This window comes from Ovis aries, chromosome 7 (genome assembly GCF_016772045.2).
Source record: "Ovis aries strain OAR_USU_Benz2616 breed Rambouillet chromosome 7, ARS-UI_Ramb_v3.0, whole genome shotgun sequence".
In the NCBI taxonomy this organism is placed as follows: Eukaryota; Metazoa; Chordata; class Mammalia; order Artiodactyla; family Bovidae; genus Ovis; species Ovis aries.
This window is the reverse complement of record NC_056060.1, coordinates 100,759,950-100,781,245: the sequence shown is the minus strand read 5'-3', so window position 1 is coordinate 100,781,245 and position 21,296 is coordinate 100,759,950. Positions and strand designations below refer to the sequence as shown.

The window sequence follows — 21,296 nt, the reverse complement described above, 5'->3', positions numbered from 1 at the left end:
ATTCTAAATATGTCTTCCAACCCATGACTTGCTTTTTCTTTCTTTTTTTTTTAAATACTGCCTTTTGAAGAACAAAACTTTTAATTTCCATAGTCAAATTTATCTATTTTTCTCTTTATGGTTCATGCTTTTTATGTCCTCAAAAACCCACACAAATCCAAAGTCACAAATATTTTCTCCTGTGTTGTCGTCTAGATTTCTAGCTTTACCTTTTATGTTTAGGTCCATGATCCAAGTTAATTTTATTTATGTTCTGAAGTAGCACAAGTTACGTAACACCACCACCCACCCCACCACCATAAAGATATCCAGTTGCTTTAATATCTTTTGTTGAAAAAGACTTCCCTTTCCTCATTAAACTGCCTTGGCACTTTTGCCAAAAACTAATCAACCATATATCTGTGGGTCCATCTGTGCACTCTGCCCCATCCCAGTGATTTATATGCCCATTCTTTCCAATAGCTCTGCAGTCTTGATCACTGTATCTATATAGTATTACATTACCATATAACAAGCCTTGAAATCAGGGAGTATAAGCTCGCCTACTTTGTTCTTGGAAAAATTGTTTTGACTATTCTAGGTTATTTGTATTTCCATACATTTCGGTATCAGCTTGTCAGTTTCTACAAAAATAATAAAATAACCTTCAAAAGGCTGCCAGAGTTTTTAGTGAATCTAATATTAGTTTCCCAGAGCCACTGTAGCAAAGTGCCAGCATTCCTGCCTGGGAACCCAGAGGTCAGAGGAGCCTGGGGGCTGCAGTCCTGAACACCAACGAAACAAGCCACAAGCCCAATGACTAAACAACCAGAAATACCCTCCCAGCTCTGCAGCGTGCAGGTCCGACACTGAGCTGTCTGCAGGGCCGTGCTCTCTATCTGAAGGCCCTAAAGGAGGACTCTCCTCGGCCCTCTCCTTAGCTTCTCGTTCTCGTGGCTGCTGACGATCCTTGGCATTCCTTGGCTTATAAACGCATCACTCCAGTCACGGCCTCCATCTCCACGCGGCCTTCTTGCCTGTGTCTCTCTATGTATCCAAATTTCCTCTTCTTATAGGGACATAAGAAGCTGGATTAGAGTCCACTCTAATCCTATAACCCGTAACACTTTGTATCAGCACTAATGACTATCAAGAACTCATTGGAAAAAATTTTAAATATGGTTCTTCCTCAAGTAACTTAAAAATTTTGTTGAGAAGACAAAGTTAACATTTAGGAAGCTATCAGTGAAAAATGAAAAAATAATTTAGAGTGCTTCAAACAATAAATGTTACCTGTGCATAAAAAAAGCACACGCCAGGTCAGAAGTCAGAGGGCTTCAGGGCCGATGTACCAAAAGGCTGGTGGAACAGAAAAGAGGCAAGAGGCTAAGAGTCAGATAACAGGGACAGAAGCAGGAACTGACCTGACACAGAAGGGCAGGCGAGGAGACAAAGGTCAGCAAAGCAGCACCTCTGGAGCAGCCCGGCCAGGAGACAGCGGGACGGAGTCCATGGAGGCCTCCACGGCGGCCGTGAAGGCTGGAGAGCAGAGTTCTGATTCGACACGTGAGCGACACAGGTGCCCCGGAAGCCAGGCGGGAGGCAGAGCTGGCGTGCTCAGCGGGCAGGGCACACTGACAGAAACAGAGCTGGGGAGGAGGCGAGTGAGGGGCTCCTGCTTCCTGTCCAATCAGTCCTCTACTCTGCAACCAGGGTGAGGTTTTAGAAAATTCAGTTTGACCAAGAAGCTCCTCTGCATGTTGAAGCACAGAGTCTGAGATGCTCAAGGAATCAAAGACGATGCCAAAATGTGTGACCCCGGTCTCAATAATGACTGCAGGAGCGTTACAGGGACCAGGAAGGCAGGAGAGGGTACAGTCTGGAGAGGAGGCAAGCGCTCTGTATGGATTACGGATAATTTGAGGTGGCAATTAGATGACAGCTAGAATTTGGCCAGGTTATGATGGGGAAGGCAAAGGCAGGAATATGCGTGTGTAGTGTTAGAAAACCTGCACAAGGCTGCTCTCCACACTACAGGGGCAGGCGTCAGTGGAGGAGGAAATGGCACCCCGCTCCAGCATTGTCTGGGAAATCCTATGGTGGAGGAGCCTGGTGGACCACAGTCCATGGGGCCAGAGTCAGACACTTTGTGACTAAATAACAAAAAAAAGGCAGGTGCTGGGGAGTCAGCTGAGACAGGCGTAAGAGGAGTCAACCAGGCCCGCTTAGAAAAGGACCAGGAAAGCTGGCAAGGGTGGAGTCAGGCAGCCGGGGCGAAGGGCAAGGCAGGCCAGCTAAGCTGGGACCGGATCTTAAACAACACAGACGGAATCCCATCCTGGAAAGAAGGCCGGTCAGAAATAAGGAAGTAGTTGTGGAATAATAGCTTAATAGCTAACATAACATTTACTAAACATTTCTTTTTTTTTTTTTAACACTATGGTATGTTCAAAGCATATAAATGAATTTATCCATTGAAACTTCACAAGAATGAGAGAGATGACTATTACTGTCCTCAGTTTACAGATGCGGAACGGAGGCACAGAGAAGTTAAGCGGCTTGCCCAAGGCTCCACTTGCATTAAATGGCAGAGCCAGGACTTGAGATCATGGTGAGTGCAGGTCGCTCAGCCGTGTCCGACTCTTTGCGACCCCAGGGACTAGACAGTCCGTGGAATTCTCCAGGCCAGAACACTGGAGTGGGCAGCCTTTCCCTTCTCCAGGGGATCTCCCCGACCCAGGAATCAAACCGGGGTCTCTGGGCACTGCAGGCGGATTCTTTCCCAGCTGAGCCGTCAGGGAAGCTCTGAGATCATGGTGGTGAGCGCTTACTCCGTGCCGTGGTTTCACATATATGCATCTGGTATGTATATGAGCACTGTGTACATACACACGCAATGAGGCTGTTTTGGGGGGAAAAAAAGCAGTATGTTTCCCACCCCTCTTTCTGGCACACGACCTGTTCTCTGTTCAAGCAAACACACGCACCGCCCCAAGGAGGATTACAGTTGGTAAAGGGAAAAGAGGGTAGTCATTTTTGGCTTCAAACCTCAAAACTGATTCTTTTTTTTAATCCATTTGTAACAAAACAACAGTTTTGGGAAAGACTTTATTCAAACAGTTCTAATTTATCAAGCACTTGCCTGGGCCCACCATAACTGGTACAAGATACAGGCAGGAAGAGTGCAAGCTAGGACAGGAGAAACAACCCCACCCAGGAAACGGGAGAGAGGGTCTTCCCAGCAGAAGGAGGAAAGAAAGGGCAGCGAGTGTGTCAGATTCCCTCTTGGCATGGGCTGAACTGTGTTCCTACAAACCCACACACTGACGTCTCAACACCCAGTACCTCAGAATGTGACCTATTTGGAAACAAGGTCTTTAAAGAGGTAAGTAAGTTAAAATGTGGAGAAGGCAATGGCACCCCACTCCAGTACTCTTGCCTGGAAAATCCCACGGACAGAGGAGCCTGGTGGGCTGCAGTCCATGGGGTCGCCGAGAGTAGGACACAACTGAGCAACCTCACTTTGACTTTTCACTTTCATGCACTGGAGAAGGAAATGGCCACCCACTCCAGTGTTCTTGCCTGGAGAATCCCAGGGACAGGGGAGCCTGGTGGGCTGCTGTCTATGGGGTCGCACAGAGTCGGACACGACTGAAGCGACTCAGCAGCAGCAGCAGGTTAAAATGAGGGCACTGGGGTGGCACCCTAGTCCAACACGACTGGCGCCCTTATAAGAAGAGGAAGAGCCCAGAGATGCAGGAGCACAGAAGGGGAGCACACGACGAGAGGGCAGCAGGGGGGAGGCCCGCCGCCAGCAAGGAGAGACCAGCCTGCCGGCACGCCAGCCTCAGACTCCGGACTCCAGGGCCGGCGGGACACGGACTTCAGCTGCGTTTAGCCAGCCAGTCTGTGAGGTTTGTATGGCAGCTGTAGACAGCTAACACCCCCCTCTAGACTGAAACCCATTAGGGAGGAAGGTCTAGAAAAAAAAACAAAAACAAAAAAACAAGGTGAATATGGGGGGAATCCCAGAGAAGTGGAGCTTGTTTCTCACTTCCAAGGACAATTTCAGGCTCCCTTAAAGAATTTCTGTGTTCTTACGCTTGTTGGAGGGAAGGGGCAGTGAGGGAGTTTGGGAAGGACACGCACACACTGCTATATCTGAAGCGGAGAACCAGCAAGGACCCGCTGCAGAGCGCAGGGGACTCTGCTCAGCGCTCTGTGACGGCCTGGACGGGAGGGAGGCTGGAGGAAGAAGAGACACACGCGCACGCACGGCTGAGTCCCTGTACCGCTCACCCGAAACATTACAACACTGTTCATCGGCTACACCCCAGGACAAAATCAGAAGTTCAGAGTGTAGGAAAAAAAGAGGATTTCTCTGCTCTAACAGCCCAGGTAACAGACTGAAACTGGGAGGACAGAATAATAAATTGGAAGACACCCAATGTCACCGTCCTGATATCTGTGGAGCAGGGATTTCAGGATTTCCAAAGGTAGTCTGACAGCAGCAATGAGTATACCTCACACCTAGACTTTGGTCTCTAACACCATTTTCCAATCAAAGGAGCTAGGGCTCTGTGGAGGATTCTAGGACTGGGGCAGGAAGTATACAAGAAAGTCAGAGCATCTTGTAGTGACGGAAACTAAGGAAGGGGGTTGTGACAATGATGGGGTATTATGCCCCGAGGTAAAGGAAAGAGCTCCCGATGGCCAAAGCCGACACAATGTGAGCAACTGCATACACAGAGTAGCAGGGATTATAAAGCATAAAATGGATGTCCCTGAGCTCATACTGATATAAATAACTGAGCAATAAATACGGGAGAAAAGACTACGGTCCATGCAGAAAAACTGCAAGTAAGTTACATAGACTCTCTGCCCTTAAGGAGACAGAACAGCTCCCAAGTCATGAAGCACTGGCTGTACATAGCAACCTCCTTTCAAAAGGGTGCAGCACGGAAGAGGAAGGAAAAACCGCATTCTTCCCCTTTACGGTAACTTTGCAGTGAAGAGACCTGACAAGCACTACCTCAAGCCAGGTCAGCACTGAGTGGGAAATCACATCCAGGTCAGCACTGAGTGGGAAGCCACTTTGAGAGACGCTCTGATATGATGACAAAGGCGCTTTCCCCGGCAGTCTTCCTCCGCCAAACCATGACCTGAGGCTAATCCTGAGAAAAGCATCAAACAAATGCCAACAGAGTCTCATTCTACAAAACACCTGACCAGTAATCCTCAAAGCCGCCAAGATCAGGGCTTCCCTGGGAGCTCAGTGGGAAAGCCGCCGCCTGCCAACGCAGGAGTCTGCTCCCTGACCCGGGAAGATCCCACGCGCTAAGCCTGAGCTCTGGAGCCTGGGAGCCACACCCGCTGCGCCCACGCGCCGCGCCTACTGGGGCCACACCCGCTGCGCCCAGGCTCCACAGTAAGAGAAGCCGCTGCGAGGAGAAGCCCCCGCGCTGCAGCCGGAGAGACGCCATGCAGCAGCGGAGACGCAGCACAGCCGGAAACAATCGGTGAAAGTCATGGAAAAAAGCAACACTGTCGAGGTCATGAAAAGCAAAGTCTGAAAAAACGGTCACGACTACAAGAAGCCCACAGAGACGTGACAGCTAGCTGCAACGTGGAGCCTTAGACGCGACCCTGGAGCAGAAGGGCATTGGGGAAGAACTGAGAAAACAGACTGTGCGCTTCAGTCATTACTAATGTACCAATTGTGGGTGTTCACTCGGTTGTGACCAACTCTTTGCCGCCCCATGGACTGCAGCACACCGGGCTCCCATGTCCTTCACCATCTCCTAGGGTTTACACAAACTCATGTCCATTGAACAGGTGATGCCATCCAACCATCTCATCCTCTGTCGTCCCCTTCTCCTCCCGCTTGCAATATTTCCCAGCATCAGAGTCTTTTCCATTGAGTCAGCTCTTCAAATCAGGTGGTCAAAGTATTAGAGCTTCAGCCTCAGCATCAGTCCCTCCAATTCAGGACTGATTTCCTTTAGGATTGACTGATTGGATCTCCTTGCTGTCCAAGGGACTCTCAAGAGTCTTCTCTAGCACCACAGTTCAAAAGCATCAATTCTTCAGCGGTCAGCCTTCTTTATGGTCCAACTCTCACACCCATACATGACCACTGGAAAAACCATAGCTTTGACTAGATGGACCTTTGTCAGCAAAGTGATGCCTCTGCTTTTTAATATGCTGTCTAGGTTTCTCATAGCTTTTCTTCCAAGGAGCAAGCGTCTTTTAATTTCATGGCTGCAGTCTCTGTCTGCAGTGATTTTGGAGCCCAAGAAAATAGAGTCTGTCACTGTTTCCATTGTTTCCCCACCTATTTGCCATGAAGTGATGAGACCTGATGCCATGACTTTTTAATGCATCAGTAGGGGTTGATTAGTTATGACAAATGTGCCATTTAATAACAGGAAAAACTAGGTGTGGGGCACGAATAAACTGTCTGTACTATCTTTGCAATAATCCCATAGATCTTAAATGTTCTAAAATAACTTTTTTTTTTTTTTAAAAAAAGGGTAACTTGAACAATCAATAACCTCAGATATGTAGATGACACCACCCTTATGGCAGAAAGCAAAGAAGAACTAAAGAGCTTCTTGATGAAAGTGGAAGAGGAGAGTGAAAAAGTTGGCTTAAAGCTCAACATTCACAAAACTAAGATCATGGCATCCGGTCCCATCACTTCATGGCAAATAGATGGGGAAATAATGGAAACAGTGAGAGACTTTATATTTGGGGGCTCCAAAATCACTGCAGACAGTGACTGCAGCCATGAAATTAAAAGACACTTGCTCCTTGGAAGAAAAGCTATGAGAAACCTAGACAGCATATTAAAAAGCAGAGACATCACTTTGCCGACAAAGGTCCATCTAGTCAAAGCTATGGTTTTTCCAGTAGTCATGTATGGATGTGAGAGTTGGACTATAAAGAAAGCTGAGCGCCGAAGAATTGATGCTTTTGAACTGTAGTGTTGGAGAAGACTCTTGAGAGTCCCTTGGACTGCAAGGGGATCCAACCAGTCCATCCTAAAGGAGATCAATCCTGAATATTCATTGGAAGGACTGATGTTGAAGCTGAAACTCCAATATCTTGGCCACCTGATTTGAAGAACCAACTCATTTGGAAAAGACCTTGATGCTGGGAAAGATTGAAGGCAGGAGGGGAAGGGCATGATAGAGGCTGAGATGGTTGGATGGCATCACCAGCTGGATGGACATGAGTTTGAGTAAGCTCCAGGAGTTGGTGATGGACAGGGAGACCTGGCGTGCTGCAGTGCATGGGGTCGCAGGGAGTCGAACACGACTGAGCGACTGAACTGAACTGAACTTGAAAAAGGGCTGCCTTACCAAACTCCCTACACACATATCAATACCTAAGGCAGCTATCTTATCAGGGCAAAGGGAGTTTGGCTGGGAACATCCATGGAGTGGGCAAGGGTATACAGGGAGGCGATGCCACCCAAGGACCCCGATCTCCAAAAGACTGTGAAGCAAGTACCGACTGAGTCAGGCCTCCAAACACCACTACTGATCTTAAGACAAAGTCCCTTGAGGAACCTCAAACCACATGCAGATTTGAGGCCACTGCCCACACCGCCCTGGGGATACAGAAGATTCTACCTACATCTCAGACACGGCTGTGATGATGAGAATCTTAACAGTCAGGATGCCTTAGTTAGGCCGTAACTAAGGGACTCTCAGCGAGACTGGCGTACACAATAGGGATTCTAACCTTACCTACTTTTGGCTGTGTTGGGCCTTCAGTGCTGCTCTGGCTCTTCTCTAGTTGCGGCCGGCGGGGGCTACTTTCCCGCTGCAGCCTGCGGGCTTCCCACTGTGCCGGCCTCTCCTGCTGCAGAGCGCAGGCGCTGGGTGTGCCCAAAGGTCTCGGCAGCCGCAGCCCGTGGTCTTGGGAGCTGCCCCTCCTGAGCTCCAGAAGACAGGCTCAGTGGTTGTGGCTGCACCGGCTTAGTTTCTCCAAAGCATGTGGGTGTTCCGGGGTCATGGACTGAACCCCCTGTCTCCTGCATTGGCAGGCACACTGTCTACCACTGAGGCGCCAGGGAGGCAGGGAAGCCCCAGGAATGTTTCTTTATTTCACATAACAACTGCCAATACCCTGTTCTAACACTCCACTCTGCCAACTTCAGGGCCTCAGCCATTCCTTAGCTAACTTTTCTGGCGCTCTGGCTTCCCTGATTCCAGGTGTCATGTAGTGAAGCAGTAACATCTGGCAGAAGAGACCGACCGCGTCAAGTGTGACTCTCTGAAGAGTACTGCTCAGGTGCTTTGTAGAATGTCCCTGAATGTGAGTTCGTCCGATGCTTTCTAATAATTAGACTGGAGATTTTTGATTTGGGGGAAGAGTATCACTGAGGTTCAAGACTCTTAAGGGGCAAAGAAGCTTCCCCTCGAAATTCACTAGCCAGCCCCTTCCTAAACTAAGCACTGGGAATAACGAAATCACCATACTCAGTTCACACCAATCAGGACACAATCCTGAGTCATCAGGAAGGATATTTACCAAACCAAGGGGCACAAATGACCACTGAAGGGGCCAGCGCCAGTGTGCGCCACAGGTGAGACGTGAGAGGCAGAGAGAGCCTCTACTCTAAAGAGACTGCACTAACATGAAGAAACATTAAACAAGTCTAGTTTAAAAAGGAAGACACGTTTAATTGCCAGTTTACTTGTTTCTCCAACAGTATCACCATCGAGAAGGAGTTTAGATCATTTACACATGATAAATCTCTCTTCTCAGCTCTTGAGGGAGCAGCAGGAATAAAGGAAACACCTCTAAAGACAGATTTCATCTACACCTCACCTAGATACCTAGGGCAACACTTCCCAAGCTAGTGTGCTTTGCTGCCTTCTTCTGTACCACGGCAACAAGTAGGCCATGAAAATAGTAATCTGCGATCAAACTAACTGATAGAGACTAAGGTAGACAAAATTAAACAGGCTTCTTTACTAACACATCTCTCAGAGCCTTTCAGTCCAGCTCAGTTCAGTCGCTCAGTCGTGTCCGACTCTTTGCGACCGGATGAATCGCAGCACACCAGGCCTCCCTGTCCATCACCATCTCCCGGAGTCAGAGCCTTTATATGCTAGCAAGATTATGAATTTGAAGAGGAGGATATACTACTTACACTGTTTAACATTTTCCTCCAAAAAAGAAGGTTTTCGTTTTTTGTCCTGACCATGTATGAGCAATTTCTAGGTCAGTATTCTGTTTAACACCACCTTGAGAAATACTGCTGTAAGGGAAAAACAAAGACTCAAGAATACAGTTTATTATTCTTAGACAATTGTGGTGGGGGGAGGAATCAGCAAAAAATAAGTATGCTGAAGAAGGTAGGAAGCAAATTCAGAGAATTCAGTGATAAAGAAGCGAGAAAGCAGATAGTTCCCAAAATGTTAGAGACAGTCATTATTGAGAAATTAAACAGAATTAAATTAAACAAAATAAAAATGCTTTTTTATTTGACCAGGAAGACTGCCATTTGTAACCTTCAAGAAAATAGCTTCAGAAAAGAGGAGGCAAGAAGGACGGTATACAGAATGAAAAAATATTAGGACAGGGATGAAAAAGAAACGCATGAAGCATTTATAGACCATCAGTAACTAGAGTTTGGCAGCGAAAGTAAAAACAAAGACATCGGTTGATTGGGAGAATGGAGTATATGGAAGAATACAAAAATTTTAGAACAGCTAACACCTACATATGGTTGAAGATGAAAGTGAAAACCTACAGAAAGAAACTGATAATCACAGTCCAGTACACGGAAGAAACGGAATCCAGAGTATAAATCACTAGAAAAGACTTATCTTTCTTTCCAGATTGTAGAGAATTTGAATAGTAATGCCTAACCATTCAAGTCTGAAGATCTCCTTTTAATACTCCAAAATTTCATGGATATCTGTTTATTCCACCCCAGAGAACTTTTCAGTCTAGAGAGTTCAGTGTAGTGTAAGTTTCCTGATCTCTTGCTCCTCTCAGAAGCTATGCTATGGTGAAGGGCAGGTTACTGAAAAGCACTTAGCTCAATGCTTTTGTGCCTCAACCCTCATGAAATAAGAAACAAAGTATTGGTTGGTGACAATAAGGAAATTGGGAGCTCGGGAGATTTTAACTTATAACGATTAACGATAAATAATTGACATACAAAATAAAAACTTATAACAGGAACACACGCCGACACAGAAATCACTGTGGAGATTACCAAAAGAGGCTCCAGAAAGAAAGGGATCTATTACACTCATCCCACCCAGAAGTTTCCACAGGTCTGGTATATCGACAAAAATTGCATAGGTCATAAGTCAATAATATAGTTCCCAATATGCTGGTGAGAACAAAGACCACTCAGCATCCGTCTAGTTACAGTCTAGCTTTAAACTTTCACTATTTAAACTTAGTATGACTTTCCAACACTAACCCTAAAAGTTAAGCATACAAAACTGTATTTTTATTTCCTTTCAAGATCAATTAGGACAATGACATGAGATGCTGTTGCTTAGAATGTTATTTTTAGAGTCTATCTTTTGGGTTACTTTCACTAACAATTCAAGCTGAGTACATAATTTTGGATTGTCTATGTCCAAGTCACAAATGCGGCTCATATATGGCTCCACAGCCCACCTATAAAAAGATTTTCGCACAAAAAAAGGCAGTAATTCTGATGATTTAACTCCTTAATACTTAGCCCTATAGAGATTTAAGAGAAGTTAGACTGCTTAAAAAATATATGGTGATCGCCATAAGTAGACGGGTTAGAGGAGGCCACCTTCTTTAAATAAAGAAATCAATAATGATCAGCGAGCATGGAATAAAGGGTAGGGCAACAATACTCACACCAAATCCGGCAGTCTCCAGCCCTGTGGTCTGCAGACGTAAGGCGGCCGGCCACATGGACCGGCCAGATCATCGCGACTGCCAGCTCAGCAGCCCGGCTCGGGGGGGGGGAAAGGCGGCATCCACGGAGAGGCCACCCTTGAGAACCAAACACACACAGTTTCGTCTGGCAGGGGCCGGAAAACGTGGCCGTGGCGAACCAGTTACAGTCTGACAGAAACAGGGCTGCCAGCGGCAAGGGGAGCCTCCAAGGCCGCGACCCCGGAAAGCAGAGGCAGCCACGGCCGCGCTACCACCCCCGCCACGGAGCTGAAGGAAACTATGGGGGCTGGCGGAGGCGGCTTCGTGCTTACCTTGTCATCCTCGCATCTCTTCCCCAGGCCCTCCCGGGCCTGCAGCCGGCTGCTAAGGCGGCCGTAATCGGCCTCCTTCTGGTCGATCTGTTTCTTGTGCGAGTCCACCAAGAGCAGGAGGTCCGAATTGCGCTTCTCCAGGCGCCCGCGGGCCACCTCGGTGCGCTGGACCTGGCCCTGCAGCTCCGCCACCTCCTCCTGCAGCAGGACGTGGCGTGAGGAGATGCTCCAGTAATTGAAGGCGAGCACCGCGATCACCACCAGCAGGACCGCCAGGACCAGGGAGGGCAGGCGGCCGGCCCGCCGGTTCGCCCCGAAGCCCACCATGGGGCCGAAGCAGGCCGCGCCCGGGAGCCTCGGCGCCGACACCTGCGGGCAGAAGCTCAGGCCGCGGCTGAGGAGCTGCCCCGGGGACGCGGCCCCAGGGCCGGCCGACGCGCCCGCCCCCGAGCCGGAGAAGGGGGCGGGGCCGCCAGCCGCAGGCCCCTCCCCGCCCCCCCCCTCAAAGCCGGCCGCGGCGCGCTCCCTCGGCTTTCCTCCCGACCCTGCACCGGCGGGGCGGAACCCGGAGAACGCGGCGCCCGCACCGCAGGCCGGACACCTCAGGGTTAGGAGGCGGGGAAAGAAGCCGGAAGGGGTGGGCTTAATTCTGGCCCCGCCCATCGGCTGGTCCGGGTCTCCAAGGGAGCCATTTCCTAGTTTCCGTCGACGCCTCCTCTTCTCGCGAGGAACTGGGCGTCTCTCGCTGCTCGCAGTCTCGTCTCGCGAGGGTCATCTCTGTGGAAGTGCGTGGTCGTTTGCGCTGTCTGCGTGAGCTTTCGGACTTGAGCCGGAATCCCTTCGGCTTTTACCTGGTCGGTCCCCTTGACCCACGGTCAAGGCCCTCCGAGTTTTTGCTTTTGAGGTCGCTGAGGCTGCGACCGCTGTGTAGGGAAAACTGAGGGGAGCTGCGGGCAGAAGGGGCGACAAGAAGGATCGTGTACTTGCTTCAGTAGATTTTCTCGCTCGTGCCGACGTTGTGAAGAGAAAACAACCGCCAAAAGAAAACGACCATGAAATAGCAGTGTCCCCAGTCTTACGGAGATAAGAAGAGCTAGAACTAAGCTTCATGACTGAAAGGGGTGGTGCCAGCCTGGTTTCCAAGGTTACTGCTTTCACACTGAGGGAAAGAACTTCAGGAAGGGTGAGCTTTTAGAAACTGTTCGTCAAGTCGCTGCTGCTTTTGCCTCGAGCTAGGCTTCCAAGTAGAAAGTCCAGAAGCTGCTGGCAATGAATAATAACTCTTGCTGTTACTGATAGCAAGCACATTCTAGGAGAGAAATAATAGCTCTCTTACAAATTGTTTCTGCATGCTTTGTTGTCGTTTAGTCGCCAATTCATGTCCCATTCTTTGGGACCCCATGGACTGTAGCCCTCCAGGCTCCTCTGTCCATGGAATTTTCCAGGCAAGAATATTGGGAGTGGGTTGCCATCTCTTTCTGCAGGGAACCTTCCTGACCCAGGGACTGAACCAGTATCCCCTGCGTTGGCAGACAGACACTTTACCATTTGAGTCACAAGGGAAGCCCTTTTCTGTGTTACCCTCTCAGCAGCAGTTTTAGGGATGAGGAAACGAAACCACAAAGATGTCCCAGAAACTTTCTCCAAGTCCTGTGCCTTGAGCCAGAATTAGGCTTGAATTCGGATCATTGGTGTCTAATATCCATGCTCTTTCTGTTATAATAGGCTTCCAGGCTAACTGTTGCTGTATGTTCAGCATTAATTAAAGTGATGCAGAACAAGCCCCTACGTTTTGTTTTTTTCTGCATATTTATGCATGAAAGTTTTAAGTTATTGGCTCTGTCCTGTTTAAGGAGAAGGTGGTGCTGATTTATTTTTTTCAGACCTCAGGATGCTTCCCTGGTGACTCAGAGGTAAAAGAATTTGCCTCTAATTCGGGAGACCTGGGTTCGATTCCTGGGTTGGGAAGATCCCCTGGGAAAGGAAATAGCAACCCACTCCAGTATTCTTGCCTGGAGAATCCCATGGACAGAGAAGCCTGGTGGGCTACAGTCCATGGGGTCGCAAAGAGTCAGACACGACTGAGCGACTTCACTTACACTTTCAGGATCAAGAACATACATGAGCATGCTGCTGCTGCTGCTAAGTCGCTTCAGTCGTGTCCGACTCTGTGCGACCCCGTAGACGGCAGCCCACCAGGCTCCCCCGTCCCTGGGATTCTCCAGGCAAGAACACTGGAGTGGGTGGCCATTTCCTTCTCCAGTGCATGAAAGTGAAAAGTCAAAGTGAAGTCGCTCAGTCATGTCCGACTCTTAGCGACCCCATGGACTGCAGACACCAGGCTCCTCCATCCATGGGATTTTCCAGGCAAGAGTACAAGAGTGGGGTGCCATTGCCTTCTCTGATACATGAGCATTAAACCCCCCATAGCAAAAACTTTGGTATTTTCATTGAGATCAGAGTGGTATGATTCTGAGGCAGGAAGACTTATCATAGAATTATTCTGTGCTTCTTGTCCATTTAAAAAATAAAGATACCTGCCTAATAGTTCTAGAGTAGACTGGAAAAACTATTGAACCATCAAAGAGTGATGATTTCTCTCCCAGTTCAGTTCAGGTGCTCAGTCGTGTCCGACTCTTTGCGACCCCATGAATTGCAGCACGCCAGGCCTCCCTGTCCATCACCATCTCCTGGAGTTCACTCAGACTCACATCCATTGAGTCCGTGATGCCATCCAGCCATCTCATCCTCTGTCGTCCCCTTCTCCTCCTGCCCCCAACCCCTCCCAGCATCAGAGTCTTTTCCAATGAGTCAACTCTTTGCATGAGGTGGACAAAGTACTGGAGCTTCAGCTTTAGCATCATTCCTTCCAAAGAACACCCAGGGTTGATCTCCTTCAGAATGGACTGGTTGGATCTCCTTGCAGTCCAAGGGACTCTCAAGAGCCTTCTCCAACACCACAGTTCAAAAGTATCAATTCTTCGGCGCTCAGCCTCCTTCACAGTCCAACTCTCACATCCATACATGACCACAGGAAAAACCATAGCCATGACTAGATGGACCTTTGTTGGCAAAGTAATGTCTCTGCTTTTGAATATACTATCTAGGTTGCTCATAACTTTTCTTCCAAGGAGTAAGTGTCTTTTAATTTCATGGCTGCAGTCACCATCTGCAGTGATTTTGGAGCCCAAGAAAATAAAGCCTGACACTGTTTCTACTGCTTCCCCATCTATTTCCCATGAAGCGATGGGACCGGATGCCATGATCTTCGTTTTCTGAATGCTGAGCTTTAAGCCAACTTTTTCACTCTCCTCTTTCACTTTCATCAAGAGGCTCTTTAGCTCCTCTTCACTTTCTGCCATAAGGGTGGTGTCATCTGCATATCTGAGGTAATTGATATTTCTCCCAGCAATCTTGATTCCAGCTTGTGTTTCTTCCAGTCCAGTGTTTCTCATGATGTACTCTGCATAGAAGTTAAATAAGCAGAGTGACAATATACAGCCTTGACATACTCCTTTTCCTACTTGGAACTAGTCTGTTGTTCCATGTCCAGTTCTAACTGCTGCTTCCTGACCTAGCATACAGATTTCTCAAGAGGCAGGTCAAGTGGTCTGGTATTCCCATCTCTTTTTGAATTTCCACAGTTTATTGTGATCCACACAAAGGCTTTGGCATAGTCAATAAAGCAGAAATAGATGTTTTCTGGAACTCTCTTGCTTTTCCATGATCCAGCGGATGTTGGCAATTTGATCTCTGGTTCCTCTGCCTTTTCTAAAACCAGCTGGAACATCAGGGAGTTCACGGTTCACGTATTGCTGAAGCCTGGCTTGGAGAATTTTGAGCATTACTTCACTAACATGTGAGATGAGTGCAATTGTGCGGTAGTTTGAACATTCTTTGGCATTGCCTTTCTTTGGAATTGGAATGAAAACTGACCTTTTCCAGTCCTGTGGCCACTGCTGAGTTTTCCCAATTTGCTGGCATATTGAGTGCAGCACTTTCACAGCATCACCTTTCAGGATTTGAAAGAGCTCAACTGGAATTCCATCACCTCCACTGGCTTTGTTCGTAGTGATGCTTCCTAAGGCCCACTTGACTTCACATTCCAAGATGTCTGGCTGTAGATGAGGGATCACATCATCATGATTATCTGGGTCGTGAAGATCTTTTTGTACAGTTCTTCCGTGTATTCTTGCCACTCTCCCAGAGATACAAAAACTAAAAACACCAAAATTATTAATATTTACTTCACGTCAAGCTTGAGTCCTTTCTTTGCTCTGGTTTCATAAGATCCAAGAAAGGATAACCTCAAAGGACAACCATACTTTGAAAAAAAAAAAAGCAAGACAAAAATGGGAAATCCTTGATTGTAATGGATTCACCTATCCTTTCCTCAATTGCATATTGGCCTTGCTTTGCTTAGCCTAGGAATTGAAAATTAATATGTAAAGTGATGTTAACTGCTTAAGATGTTACTCTTTCTTTATAGAAAGTGTTTTCATTTTTATATGAGATTCAGGCATGTAAAAGTATGTTTCTACTTTCACGTTCACGTATATTTTTTCATCAGGTGCTTAACTCTTTTCCAGATGTGGACGTAACTTGCCCAGAGTCTTACATCTAGTAAGAGGCAGGGCTGAAGCTGGAAAACCAATCCTCTTTCCACCCATCCCCCAGGAAAAAAACCTTTTCTTTAATAATCTGCTTTGATGGTTACCTCTTCAAGCTCTTCTCCCTATTAAAGAGCCCAAACCAGATGTCATCAAGACAGTGTATAAGTGTTGTATTGAGGGCTTTCCAGGTGGCTCAGTGATAGAAATCCTTGTACATTGCAGGAGATCAAGGTTGGATCCCTGGGTCAGGCAGATGCCCTGAAGAAGAAAATGGCAACCGAGTCCGATATTCTTGCCTGGAGAATTACATGGACAGAGGAGCCTGGCAGGCTACAGTCCATGGGGTTGCAAACGAATACATCTGACGCAGTGGCTCTTGCTACGGGAATCACTTGGCTCCCAGGAGGAAGGAAGGCTGTTTCATGTTCCCTCTTTTGCCTTGTCTCATGGCCAAGCCATTCATCTTCAAAAGCAGGAGCTTCCCTGAAACTAGAGCTCTCAGGTCAGTCATTATGTTTCTCCAAATAAGCTCATGAAGTTAGTCCTGTAAAGGCTTCTGTGTACTTTTTGGATCCTCTAGGTAGTCTCGACCACAATTGGGACTGTTTGAAATTCTACCGAGACTGAGGCAACCCCTCCTAGAAGGGTGCCCTAGTTTTCAGCCTTTTGGGAGCCCCAGATACAGGGGCACAGTAAGAGGACAGGAGGCAGCTGAAGTTTTCACACCCAAATCTGCACCCTTCGGACACAAGTCTGGCACGTCTTGCAGAGCACCACATGGGGCACTTCTGCCCATTTCTCTCGCTTTCTACAAAACTGGTCTAGTTGTAAAACAGTGTCATAATTAAGGCCCTTCAACCGGCCAGTGTCCCCCATCTTCCAAAGGCTACTGTGGCCATTCAGTGTCACAGAAGAAGATCAGGCGTGCCTTTTTAAATTCTGGGGATCAGAATCGTCCCAGTTTTTTAAAATACAGTTTAAAGGAGTGGCTCTAGAACTGTTAGCTCCCATCTGAGAGAGAAAAAAAGGTGGCACCCACAGCCATGGCTTCTGTCCACCGCAGCGTCCCTCCCTGCTCTAGACGGGGATGCAGACAGACTCTCCTCCGGAGCTTTCCTTCGCTGGTCGGACTTAGTCTGTCCCTTACCAACGCAGGTGCCGTACTCGTCCCTCCCGGTTCTACCACCGAGGCGGGGTGGCGATGCACCAGGGGCAGACCTGGTAGCATCCCAGGTCGATTTCTAGTTCCTTAGCACAGAGACCTTTGTTCGATTTGTCCTTTTCTCTGATGCCACCCGGGGCGGAGCAGAGGAGCTTTCCTGTGCCAAGCTAGGGCTTCTAGGGGAAGCGCCCATCTTACATGTGCCTGTGCTCACTCCTGAGTATAGGCCTGACTGCAGGAGCAGTGGTGAGTCATAAAGGGGTCAGCTGCAACCAAGGTGTCCCTTCTGAGCGTCCCCACGCCAGTATAAGCCATCGCAAAAGAGATGGTGAGGGGCTGGCCAGTGAGGAAGAAAGCGATTCTGCCCTGAAGTTACTAGGGCCAGTCCTCGCAGTTCACTCCCACAGATTCCGCAGAAAGAACACCTAAGGAGCGGGGACAAAAGCCACTGCAGAGCGCCTCTGGTCCACCGAGAGCCAGTGTTGCAAAGGGAGAAGCCTGCTGTGCTTCCCGACAAGCGGCGACCTGAGAGCCTCTCTTTGAGCTAGAGCTCCATCTAGCTTCCGACTCCTAGCAAGGCTCTGCACTTCCTGACTACCAATCCAAGTTTGGGACCTAAGTAACAGCACACAGTAACAGCAGAGACCACAAGTCCCTTGGAAGCCTCTGATGTGACGGTTTAGGTTAGTAGTTCTGAGTCTTTTAGGAAAAGAAAACAAGAAAAAGTATAAGGAAGCAAAAACAAGCGTATAAACAGGGTGATCATAAGGTTTCTCTCCTAGGGTCATGTGCAAATTAAATGAGTTAATGCATCCGTGCTTAGAACAGGCACTTAGCACGTATTCAATAAATGCAGCCACTACTGTGCTCACTTTGGCAACACAGACTAGAACTGGAGCAATGCAGAGATTAGCCTGGCCTCTGTGCAAGAATGACAAGGAAATTCATGACCCATTCCGTAATTTTTTGTAGAGACATGGATGGACCTAGAGACAGACTGAAGTAAGAAAAACAAATACCATACATTAATGCATCTATGAGGAATCTAGAAAAATGGTCTAGATGATCTTATTCGCAAAGCAGAAGTAGAGACACAGACATAGAGAACAAATGTATGGATCTCACAAGGGAAAGGAGGGGTGGGAGCAATCAGCAGATCGGGATCGGCGTACATGCATTATTCACAGTATGTATAAAATAGATAGCTAATGAGAATGTGCAGTAGAGTGCAGGGAACTCTACTTGATACTCTGGTGACTTAAAAGCAAGGGAAGTCAAAAAAGGGGATATATGTATGTGTATAGCTAGTTAACTGCTGTACAGTAGACACTAACAGCCTTGTAGAGCAATGATAACCCAAGAACAATTGATAAGAATGATGTCGCCGCTACTGTTGCTATTGCTGTAGCCGTAGTTTTCAGTTTGTGGCGGGGCAGGGATGGATCTGTTTGTTCACTAACGTTTGTCTATATATTGAATAAATAATTTCTGCATAATCTCACCACTTTTAAAAAAAAGTCTGAGGTGCTGTGGTGATGAATAAAATAGAAACTTACTTAGGGTCAGGATGGGACACGTGCACCCACGGCCGATTCACTTGAGTGCAGAAACCACCACAATATTGGAGAGTAATTAGCCTCCAGTAAGAATTTTCTAAAAACTTATGAAAATTACTAGTGATTTATAACCTTTTCCACTGCATACTTTCTTGATCAGTGAACACTAAATGTACAGTTACTGTCACATGAGTATAAGCTGTCTGCACAGTTTCTGACATCATGAAAGATGTTCTTAGAGTCAAAATATTGGTAAACTTAAACCTAAAGGGCAGTGGTTTTAGTAAGACTGCAACCCAGCATCTGCCAGCCTTTCCAGCCTCATTTTTTCCCTATATCCTATGCCCTAGCTCTAAGGATGTCCTTTTTTTCAGGCTCTATTATGTTTCTGACCCTTTGTTTGACTATTTCCTACTGGAATGCTTCCCCAACTTACTTTCTTTTTTCATTACCATTTATTGATAAACTTCTCCATTATTAAAAATAGTAATACAAATCTCTCAGACACCCATATGATCATAATTACATTATTACTATAATTGTTGATTGAGAAAATACTCATTTGAAAATTCTATTATGAAGTGAGTAATCTAAATGAAAATAATTTTTTATTGAAGTTGATTCATAACATTGCGTTAGTTTAAGGTATTCCAAGTCCTGGAAGGTGATGCTGTGAAAGCGCTGCACTCAACATGCCGGCAAATTTGGGAAACTCAGCAGTGGCCGCAGGCCTGGAAAAGGTCAGTGTTCATTCCAATCCCAAAGAAAGGCAATGCCAAAGAATGCTCAAACTGTGAACTTCCAGATGTTCAAGCTGGTTTTAGAAAAGACAGAGGAACCAGAGATCAAATTGCCAACATCCGCTGGATCATCAAAAAAGCAAGACATTTCCAGAAAAACATCTATTTCTGCTTTATTGACTATGCCAAAGCCTTTGACTGTGTAGATCACAATAAACTGTGGAAAATTCTGAAAGAGCTGAAAGAGATGGGAATACCAGACCACCTGACCTGCCTCTTGAGAAACCTGTATGCAGGTCAGGAAGCAACAGTTAGAACTGGACATGGAACAACAGACTGGCTCCAAATAGGAAAAGGAGTACGTCAAGGCTGTATATTGTCACCCAGCTTATTTAACTTCTATGCAGAGTACATCATGAGAAACACTGGACTGGAAGAAACACAAGCTGGAATCAAGATTGCTGGGAGAAATATCAATAACCTCAGATATGCAGATGACACCACCCTTATGGCAGAAAGTGAAGAGGAACTAAAAGCCTCTTGATGAAAGTGAAAGTGGAGAGTGAAAAAGTTGGCTTAAAGCTCAGCATTCAGAAAGCTAAGATCATGGCATCTGGTCCCATCACTCCATGGGAAATAGATGGGAAACAGTGGAAACAGTGTCTGACTTTATTTTTTGGGGCTGCAAAATCGCTGCAGATGGTGACTGCAGCCATGAAATTAAAAGACTCTTACTCCTTGGAAGGAAAGTGATGACCAACCTAGACAGCATATTGAAAAGCAGAGACATTACTTTGCCAACAAAGGTCCATCTAGTCAAGGCTATGGTTTTTCCAGTGGTCATGTATGGATGCGAGAGTTGGACTATAAAGAAAGCTGAGTGCAGAAGAATTGATGCTTTTGAACTGTGGTGTTGGAGAAGGCTCTTGAGAGTCCCTTGGACTGCAAGGAGATCCAATCAGTCCATCCTAAAGGAGATCAGTCCTGGGTGTTCATTGAAAGGACTGATACTGAAGCTGAAACTCCAGTACTTTGGCCACCTCATGTGAAGAGTTGACTCATTGGAAAAGACCCTGATGCTGGGAGGGATTGGAGGCAGGAGGAGAAAGGGACGACAGAGGATGAGATGGTTGGATGGCATCACTGACTCGATGGACGAGAGTTTGAGTGAACCCTGGGAGTTGGTGATGGACAGGGAGACCTGGCGTGCTGCGATTCATGGCGTCACAAAGAGTCGGACACGACTGAGCGACTGAACTGAACTGAAGGTATACAGCAACGTGATTCAGTTATCTGTATTTTTCAGATTATGTTATAGGTTATTACAAGATATTGAATATAATTCCCTGTGTTATACAGTAAATCCTTGTTGCTTATCTGTTTGATGTATAGAAGTTTGTATCAATTAATCCCATGCTCCTAATTTGTTTCTCCTTCCCTCTCCCTTTGGTAACCATAGTTTGCTTTCTGTGTCTGTGAGTCTGTTTGTTTTGTATATGGATTCATTTGTATTATTTTTTAGATTCCATGTATAAATGATGTCACATAGCATTTGTCTGACTTACTTCACTATAATATTCCCTAGCTCCATCCATGTTTCTGCAAATGGCAATATTTCATTTTTTATGCTGAGTAATATTCCATTGTATATATGCACATATATTCATACCAGGGGCTTCCCAGGTGGCACTAATAGTAAATAACTCACTTGCCAATGCAGGAGACATAAGAGACACGGGTTTGATCCCCAGGTTTGGAAGATCCCCTGGAAGAGGGCATGGCAACCCACTCCAGTATTTTCGCCTGGAGAATGTCATGGACAGAGGAGCCTGGCAGGCTCCAGTCCATGGGGTTACTAAGAATCAGACATGACTTACCTAGTGCCTGGAACAGCGGCCAGGGTGTGCAGTGTCCACTTGTCCCCCGCTCACTTTGGCCCCACAGCAACAGAGGGCCACTGTTGGCCTGGCATGCGTGCTAAGTCATTTCTGACTCTTTGCAACCCCATGGACTGTAGCCCTCTA

The 21,296-nt window shown here is 47.0% G+C and overlaps 1 protein-coding gene and 1 long non-coding RNA gene across 7 annotated transcripts in view; one reads left to right on the top strand and one right to left on the bottom strand.

Annotated features, from left to right (window-relative positions):
- GOLM2 (golgi membrane protein 2) overlaps positions 1-11,811 on the bottom strand; it is an 82,820-nt gene extending 71,009 nt beyond the window's left edge. For all 6 annotated transcript variants that reach the window (XR_006060489.2, XR_006060490.2, XM_027972139.2 and 3 more), the window contains exon 1: positions 11,202-11,811. Coding sequence is in view for 4 of the 6 variants with exons in the window: in XM_027972139.2 (XP_027827940.1) it covers positions 11,202-11,528 (327 nt within the window). In the remaining 2 variants the exon portion in view is untranslated. The remainder of the gene's footprint in view (positions 1-11,201) is intronic.
- Positions 11,812-11,980: 169 nt separating this feature from the next.
- LOC132660094 (uncharacterized) lies at positions 11,981-20,823 on the top strand. The gene is made up of 2 exons (XR_009601321.1): positions 11,981-12,384; positions 16,037-20,823. It is a non-coding gene; the product is annotated as an uncharacterized LOC132660094 (long non-coding RNA).
- Positions 20,824-21,296: the final 473 nt, after the last annotated feature.